The sequence below is a fragment of the Papaver somniferum genome, chromosome 5 (genome assembly GCF_003573695.1).
Source record: "Papaver somniferum cultivar HN1 chromosome 5, ASM357369v1, whole genome shotgun sequence".
Lineage (NCBI taxonomy): Eukaryota > Viridiplantae > Streptophyta > Magnoliopsida > Ranunculales > Papaveraceae > Papaver > Papaver somniferum.
This window is the reverse complement of record NC_039362.1, coordinates 58,391,946-58,401,495: the sequence shown is the minus strand read 5'-3', so window position 1 is coordinate 58,401,495 and position 9,550 is coordinate 58,391,946. Positions and strand designations below refer to the sequence as shown.

Sequence of the window (9,550 nt, the reverse complement as noted above, 5' to 3'; positions counted from 1 at the left end):
GTTTCCTGCTGAGTTGAGGGCACTAAATAGATCTTCTTCCTATCATATGTCAACTTCCCCAAGTTGTACCTCTTGCTGGCCCTCGGGTTTTCTTTGAAGTAGTACATATTGTTATGTAGAAAGTAAGAACCCATTACATATTGTTATATAAAGAGAAAGAACTCAGTACATACTGATATGTACAAAGTCAAAACACAATACATACTGATATGTACTGGGTGAAAGCCTATTATATATATAATTGATATGTACCGCGTGAAAACTTTGTAGATATCACATTTGAAAACTACATACAGTTGAAGTACACCATAAATCAAAGACATTTTATAATTGAAGTACACCATAAATCAAAGAAATTTTAGAGTTGGACTTCAGGAATTTAAGTAGTAGCTAGCATTAGGGGTAGGAAATTACATGCAATGGATTTTTTTTTTCTCAGCCACAACAGTCACAGGTAGTATGCCCACCTCTCGTTATTGAATAGTTTCACCGACACAAACAACCACTTTCAATTTTCTAGAGTGTGTATATGTAACTTTCTCTCCTACGAACGGCACAACCATATTTCAAAAACAACAAAAGAACAACCTGCAAAAACAACAAAAGAACCAAATTATAATTGCTTTTCATCACAAAAACAAACACATATGTGGCAACCACTACAGATGCAGAACATACATATTAATTTCAGTACATCATACTGTTGAATAATATACACCATCATATCAAACCTACGTAAAAAAAAAGGCCTAATTTCATTTTCACATTTTGAACCTTTGATGTGTAAATTAAAGCATCTAAGCAAAATCAAAATTTGAGTATAAACCATCGTTTGATGAGATATTAGGAATCAAACTACTTACGGGCAAAGAAAGTATCATATTCTTAGCATCTTGAATCCAAAATCTCCATACGTGCGGCCAATTCAAACGGTGCTAAAACACAAAATCATTTGATTTCCGTCTTTTCACTAACCCATTCAATTCCTCCTCCCAAAAATCCCCAAATCTGAAAATAAAATATAATCGAACACCAGATATTGGTCAAATTTTACATTAAAACGATGAGAAAGTTAAACTGATCACAAATCTCCATTCTAATTTCGAATAAAATAAATGAGTCGAAAATTATAAACCCTAAAATGAAATTTCCAGAACTGTTTTTCTTTGAAACAAGGATACACCTAGATGTTTCATACCAATATTAGAGAGATAAGAGGAAGGATTAGCTTTTTCAATGATCATGGTGATGCCGATGAGATTTCCATGTTTCTCCTGAGGCAATTTCTTCTGATCTCATACCCAGAGACCCTCTTCAATATTGAGAGACGATAAACATAATCTGATCTGCTATTATCCCAAGGAGGGGTAGTTCTGCCTTTTAGAAAATGCGGTTTATATTATTCGCACGTGTAATGGATCAGGGATTAATATTTTTAGTCCAAAATCATGAATTTGGACTAGCGATTAAATCAGTTTTATGGGTGGACTAGTCATTAAACGGATACTCAAGTTTAGGATTAACCAGTAATTCCTAGTTTTAGAATAAGAAACCGGAAACAAAGCTTTTTTTATCTGTTTGATTGGGGTAGGCTAGAAATGGAAATCAAGATACACCAAGCGGTGGCTCGGCTTGCGTTTTTCAGCATGACGCATCCCAGGAGGGCACGCCTGAACGGTTATATGTGGGTTTCATCTCATGCTGATACGGTTGATTTTACGTCGGCTACCCTAGTTGTGCAGGGGGAGCAAAAATCCTTTGCACTTTTCGCGCCGAAAAGCCGGGTTCGTTTTGTTTTTCCCAGTAGGAATGACAAGTCTCCCCACTTGTCACACCACTGGATTTGGGTTCACAAGTTTATAGGTCGAGGTCATCTCAAAATAGAAGCACGGCGATATAAGTCAAGAGCATGGCGATATAAGTCAAGAGCACGGCTCGTCGAGTTTTCCAGCAAGAGCGAGAGCCAACCAGCACATGAGCACCAAACACCACTGATACACCAACACGTATTGTCCAACAAACAACTGTCTCGTGTCGAACTAGCAACTCAAGCCTATTACGGCAAGGGAAGCACGAGCACTAGAGACAAATTATTTTTAAAGTTCAATTTCCCGTATCACCCATATAGGCTACACAGTCCTGTACAGAATCCGAAGCTACGAAAGAGAACCAACCCTGCATAAGTTTATAACTACCATACAACTGATCTATTATCAATGTATTAGTTGTTAATCTATATCAACTAAATCATATGATTCATATTAAAATAAACCAGAGCTAACAAAAGATTAGTCGACAAAAACTCAGATAGTACAGTTATTTACACTGTCAACATGTCATGGACTGAGCCAAAGAGATACTACTGATCATTTAAAAAACCTGCAATGTGTTACAGTACCAAATCACCTCCTCTGTTTGAAGCATAGGGCAAGAACCAATAGAAACAGGAATACAACATGAAAAACAGTTATTATAATGATGAACATCTCTAAGATATTGAAAGAATCTAATTGAACTAGGAGTCATACCAGTAATTGATTTATCATGGAAATTAATCTTAAGAAGAGATGATAACTGACCGACTTTTTTGAATCTGTTATGACTTCAAGCATCTGGCTCAGGACAATACAGAAACTGAGAAACAAAAGACTTTAAATCTAAAAATTTAGATCAGAATATCTTTCCTTCAGATTCCCTAAACTGTTCTCTATGGCACATGAGTCATAACATGAATGCATGGACAGGACCTCTGACATCAGGAAACTGAAAGGTACAAATAACAGTCGATACCCAGCAATGTAACGTGCCCATTAGATTCCCAAATTCCTCTCTTGAATAAAGGTGTGCAAAAGCAAACCCTCTTTAGCATAACATAACTATGGTTTTAACTTCAAAATATACATGCATCTTACTGGCCATTCTTTAGCATAAAGTAAATTCAAGAACCAGACGATATAGAGGAGGAAACTAGATATTCATATAAACACCTAACAAATTTAATGGTAAAACAATTACCTGATTTAAAAGGAAGGAATACTAGTGTCTTATTGAGCGCAAATGTCAGTACACCTTAACCAGATATATTAATCAATACCCAGTCAATACAAACACATACAAGAAGAGCTGTCGCATAATCAAAATTTAGAAATCTTAATTAATGAAATGGCTGCTGTCACCTGCAACAATAACAAATCATTGGTTTTATTGGATAAGGTTGATAGTAACTTGCCTGAGATTACCGCCCTGTTATTCAACCATGAGAACAGCAACTTGCCTGAGAAATTTTCAGTACCTAAGGATACTTTAAAAATATTTACAAACCCGTTGCAGCTTCAAGTCGAAACGACAGAAATTCAATATGAAATTACAAAAAGAAAAAAAAAAAAAAAAAAAAAAAAAAAAAGAATAAAAGAAATTGTGATCGCTTAAATCCATTCAACTAAGCAAAAATCTTCAAGAAATAAATAAAAAACAATTGCCATAAACCTCAACAATACAGTCGCAAACCGACCACCATAAGGTGAAGGAGGATAGTATTCCAAAACTACCTAAAGAAAGCATGAACTTTTACCAAGTCTCTTCTTGTATGCACCCATCCTGCAGGTAAATCATTTTTTCCTGCCAGCAAAATCTGCATAAATTCATGGAACTGAAGAAACGTTCTAGTTTCTCCTTCAGGAATGAAGGACTTCAGATAACGGATGTTTTCAACTTGAGCATGTAGCTGATAATCCAAATAGGGGCAGTACATAGCATCTTCTTTATAATCTTTATCATCATTGCCTTTCATCTTAGCTTCAAAAAGGCCACGACTTCGTAAATCAGTGGAGGAAAGTAATCTTACCACCTCGAGATGTTTCGTTTGAAAATTGTAGAGTTTAAGATATTCTCCATCAAACAAATATAATAGCACCTGATCAGAGACGCTCAGTATTCGTGTAGGAAAGCTAGCAGTAGTGGTAGCAGCAGCAGTGTCGAAGTAACAACGGAAGGGACCTTCTAGTAAACGTAACTCCTTAACTTGAACACCCAAAGTCTCCCCTTTGGTCCACACTTGCTTTTCCTTGTCCTTCAATAAATAAAGTTGAACCGTAAAACGACAACAACAAAAACTAGTCTGAGCATTACAGCAAGGGTTGCTGCAATGTATGTCGTTTCCCATTGATTTTTCAGAGTGCAACACAAGGATACCCTTTGTGCTCCAAAAGTTGATGTTCGATCACCATATTCGTCGGGTTTGGGATTAGATAACATTCAGTCGGGAGTCGAATGAATTGAATCTTCTCCTTGTGAATGTCAAACGAGAGCAACATGCCAGTCTTATTATTATAATGAATATCATAGCGATTATTATCTCATCTTCTTCTACTTCTCTATTGGTTATCCTCCAGAAAAGAGCGCCCCCGCAAAGAGTGGCTGGTGTACGTATGTTTCCCCAAACTTCAGTTACCATTTGTCTAGGAAAAGGAGAACAACCTGGTGGTGGGGAGATTTCAGCAACACTAGTAACGATGCTTCTCCATGATTTAGTACCCAAAGTAAAGACCATGGTGATAAACTCCACATTGTATTTCAAAGTAAATATAATTACAACCTTATACTCCCCTGATAATGAATCAAAACCCAAACCATGACACAAATATTCGCATTCCCTGTCACGGGGATGAAAATAGGGGAGTGCAATTATTTCAGCCCTACTAGGATTAACGACAAGCATTAAAGCCGGACCATGAGCATCTTTACGCCCTTGTGTAATACAAACTAAACCATCACAATTACCTACTGGTTCACATGTGGCTGGCATTTTTAAGCTACAAAGCAATCTATGTTCGTAATCATTACCTACGCTAAAAAAAGAAGATTTTGGACGACCTACCCATACATTAAGAAGTTGAACGAACAGATTCAAATTACGATTTTTGCTATTAGCAAAGTGAGTCTTAGCAAATTGCGGATCATTAAAAATTGAATTGTACCATAACTTACTGACGCAGCTGTATTGAGCTAGAGTCCGAACTGGCAATCTAGTGAGAATGCTTTCGATTATTAAATCCTCAGGAAGATATGCAGCATGATCATCATCGATTTCTTTGACTTCTCTACAGTTGTTCTTCCTTAAAGCTTTCATCTTTTTCGACACCATCACTTATAACTTAGAGATAAATTGAAATAAAAATCTGAGCTTTATGTCGCTATAATGGATAAAAATACGAACTTCATAAATTAGATGAAGAAATCTTTTGGATTTTAGGTATACAAATTAACTGTTTTAGTTAGGTCGGCGATCACAAAGTAGAAAAGGGAGAGGGAGAGGACTATAAAAAAAATGAAAAACCTAATCTTCAGTGTGTTATATAAAGTTTAAGAAAAAGAGTAAATTATTCTTATGACCCTGGAATTATGGGTCTTACTTTCTTGGACGACAAAAACAAACATAAAAAAAACATAAAACGGTAACAGCGGTGTCCTGGATGGGTGGGATACTCTCAAAATTGGACGATATCGATTCTTCCTCGCCCCCGAAGATAAATTTTCGCCGTAGTTGTAACTTACAGGGGTTAGTCAATTGAAATTAGTACAGATAATCAGAGATTTTTATGCATGAGATTTTTGGGTGACTTTCCGTGAATTTAGAAATTTTGAGAGACTATCTGAATGATTTTTAAGGAATTATGGTGATTTATTGAGACAATAAAACATATATAAATTTCAGCTTACACACATGAAATAAACAATATATTTATTTATTCTACAAAATTAATACATGAATATTAGTCCATTCATGGCTAACAAAAATTGTAACCATGTCGCTAATAAAATCAAAACGAGACGAACAAAAGGGATTTGAATCTCTAGAAAACTTATTGGGTTTTGGATGACAACAATTTTTTTCTTCATTTTTCATGAATTTAATTATAGCTTATTTGGTTATTGTTGATACATGAAAATGAAACCCTTAACGGGCCAGGGGTATCCCTAAAGGGAGAGACAAGCCTAATATAAAGATATGGGGACTCGGGGATTAGGCCCAAGCCTGATGAAGAAAATACCCATGAGGAGAGGAGGACGAAGAAGGAATTAACAAAGAAGAATGAGGTTATCTTGAGGAATGGTATTAGGAGTAATTAAGAAGGGCTAGGACATGTGTCATGATGTCATAAAAGGAGGGACTTTTGGGAAAGTCTATGTAAAAAAGGACAAGGTACAATGGAAAGACTCTCTCTCTCTGACTATTCTTGGTATAGTGAGATCATTTGGTGTAGCTATCAAAAATCACTTTTCAACATTTGGCGACCACAACCGGAGGCTCGTGCCTATCTCACCATGACACACTCGGGAGGCAACAGCTCAGGCGCGATAGGAAACCAGGCGGCCAATCAGCCCATCAACCTCGACGAGGTGATGATGAAGGACGATGACAGCGAAGAGGAAACACCGATCCTAGGTGTTATCAAGCAATCGGCGAACCATGGATCCCAAAATAGAGAAACAGTAACAACACAGGGAAAGAACACACGGGTAGCTCGACTATCGAAACTGAAAAAGCGGGGGTCTAACAACACCACCCAATATTTCGCTTAGCAATCTGTATGGACTAACTTCGAAATACTTTGCTAGAGAATCAACTAGACAGTCAGACTCAATCTAGATAAAAAAGTATCTCAAGGAGTTATTATCTCAATCTCTCGATTTGATCTTTACTCAAGCAAATAGAAACCTGCGAGTCTTTATCAAAGAGAGATAACTTGGACGGTACCAAAGACAAATGTCTAAGGATCAATCAATATCAATCAACAATCAAAGGTTGGATTTCCAATTGATGATCACGAACGCACAACCTGTATTATTTCAATTATATAAAATATAATGCGGAAAAGAAATAACACAGACACCAGAAATTTTGTTATCGAGGAAACCGCAAATGCAGAAAAACCCCGGGACCTAGTCCAGATTGAACACACAGTGTATTAAGTCGCTACATACACTAGCCTACTCCAAGCTAACTTCGGACTGGACTATAGTTGAACCCCTATCAATCTCCCATTGATACAAGGTACAGTTGTACTCCTACGCCTCTGATCCCAGCAGGATACTGCGCACTTGATTCTCTTAGCTGATCTCACCCACAACCAAGAGTTGTTGTAACCCAAAATCACAGACTTGATAATAAACAGATCTTTCTCACACAGAAAAGTATATTAAAGGATAAATTTGTCTCTCACAGATAAACCCTAGGTTTTGTTCCATCTTAAGATATAAAATCAAAGTGAACATGAACCAATTGATAATCCAGTCTTATATTCCCGAAGAACAGCCTAGATTAATCAATCACCTCTCTACAATCCTTCCTGACTACACAAGCGGATTGTCGAGGAATCACAAACAATGAGACGAAGATGTTTGTGACTTCTTTATCTTGCCTATCGGAGAACTCTCACGATCTCAAGATAATCAATCGATTGTACTCGGACGATAGAAGATGCAATATCAGATCACACAACTACGATAAAGTAGTATCGGTCTGGTTTCACAATCCCAATAAAGTCTTTAAGTCGTTAACCTGATTTTAGAGAAGAAAATCAAAGGTTAATGGAGATCGACTCTAGCGAGCGCACTAGTAGCACACAGACGTGTGGGGATTAGGTTTGCTCAATGCTAGATGTCTCCTTTATATAGCCTTCAAATCAGGGTTTTGCCTTAGGTACAAAGCAATCCTTATTCACCGTTAGATGAAAACTTGATTTAGATTTAAGCTAATATTTCTCAACCGTTAGATCGAAAACTTAGTTTGTCACACACACTTGGGTAAACGTTTACTGGGTTCGTGAAAACCATGCCCAAACGTGTACGTTCATGTTGGTTCAACATAGTAACCCAAAAGGTCAACCATATGAGCATTTCATATTAACCTTGTTCTTCTTCACCATAACTAGTTCAATTGACTCACATGAACTAGTTAGAGAGTTGTTCAATTGCTATGAGATCTTATGTAACTACACAAGACACAATTGAAACAAAGATGATTCGATTCGATTGAATCGGCTCATGAACATAATACCCACGGTTTGCATAAAGCATTCATTAGTAATTTAATGTTTCTTGTTCAGAGCACATCTTTAGATCATTACCCACTCAAGTTCGCAAGCAAGTTCGCGGACTTAAGGCAACCGGCAGAGTTTTCCAAACTCAGCAGAAAATCTCGGTAAGGAGACTTCCGCCAGTTCGCGGACTAGGTTCGCGGACTAAACGCGCAAACGAGTTTTTGGAAAACCCAGCAGAAATTCTCGGTAAGATAACTTCCGACAGTTCGCGGACTGGGTTCGCGGACTTGGCAAAGTCAATTCCTCCGGTTTCTCTTGATCTACAAAGTTCGAAAACTTCGGTTCAAGGAATACATGGTTATGTAATCTAAACTCTCATTTCAATCATTGAGACATTCTCAGAGGACGCTATGTAGCCGTTATTCACAAACCGATTCACGTCATAGCAATTCTCAAAGTGATTGAAACTTTCATGACTTTCGTCACTAGGTGAAGATAAACTTGATCAAAACGAAACACTTTACCAACACACGATTTCGAGATAAAAGATAAGCAATGAATGCTCATCTCGAAATGTCAAGTGTGTATGATCTAGTCTATATAGTGTACGACTTTTGTCTCATAAGAAGTAGGAGATAGAATAGATAGACTTTTGAGTGACATATAAGTTCAAGTCTTCACATACCTTTTTGTTGATGAAGTTCCACGGTTCCTTGTATAGATCTTCGTCGTTGTATGATGAATCGCCATGAAGTCCTTGAGTTTAATAACACTTTTCCTATCCTAGTCCGAGACTTAGCTATGTAGGCTAGAAATCAAGACTCATAGTTTTGATCACTAACATTGACAAACATGCTTGAGATAGCAACGCATGCGAGGTTTACCGAGCTATGCTCTAACAGAAACCCACGTCATCAACCTTGCAAATCATGCAAGAAGAATTGGATGAGCTCTCACGCAGGAGACAGGAGCTTGAAGACTGGATAGCACAAGCAGTGATGGCAGGACAAGATACTCCCGAGGAAGCAGCAAAGGGCGAAGAACACAAAGGCAGAAAGAAAACAATAACGTCACAAGAAGAAATGGCAAAATACTTGGAGCAGAACTATCACGTGGTAAAACAGGACAATCATTGCCGCATAAGTAGCCCATACCCTGCGCATTCCAAGAATACCAATACCCCGAGGATTACACCTCTCTGAAGTTTAAAGCGTATGAGGGATAAGGAAATGCGCGAGAGCATCTCAGCCGATTCTTATCAGCAATAAATGATAGAGCTGTCAATGGAAAGCTGTGCTTAAAAGAATTCCCCAAATCGCTCACAGGCACGACATTCACTTGGTATGACAACTTAAAAGAGGAAAGTGTGGACTCCTGGCAAACTATGTCCACACTCTTTCTTGGGAAGTTTTACTCGGCCAAAAGGAAAATCACGGCGATAGACCTAAGCAAGAGTGGACAGCGGATGGGTGAAGAAGTAGGAAAGTACATCATACGGTTCCGAAGCT

The 9,550-nt window shown here is 37.7% G+C and overlaps 1 protein-coding gene across 1 annotated transcript; it reads right to left on the bottom strand.

The window, feature by feature from the left end:
- Nucleotides 1-3,440: 3,440 nt before the first annotated feature.
- LOC113281652 (putative F-box protein At1g47790) lies at nt 3,441-5,306 on the bottom strand. The gene has a single exon (XM_026530438.1). The coding sequence runs from the start codon at nt 5,141-5,143 to the stop codon at nt 4,244-4,246; it is 900 nt and encodes a 299-aa protein (XP_026386223.1). The 5' UTR covers nt 5,144-5,306; the 3' UTR covers nt 3,441-4,243.
- Between the last annotated feature and the right edge of the window lie 4,244 nt (nt 5,307-9,550).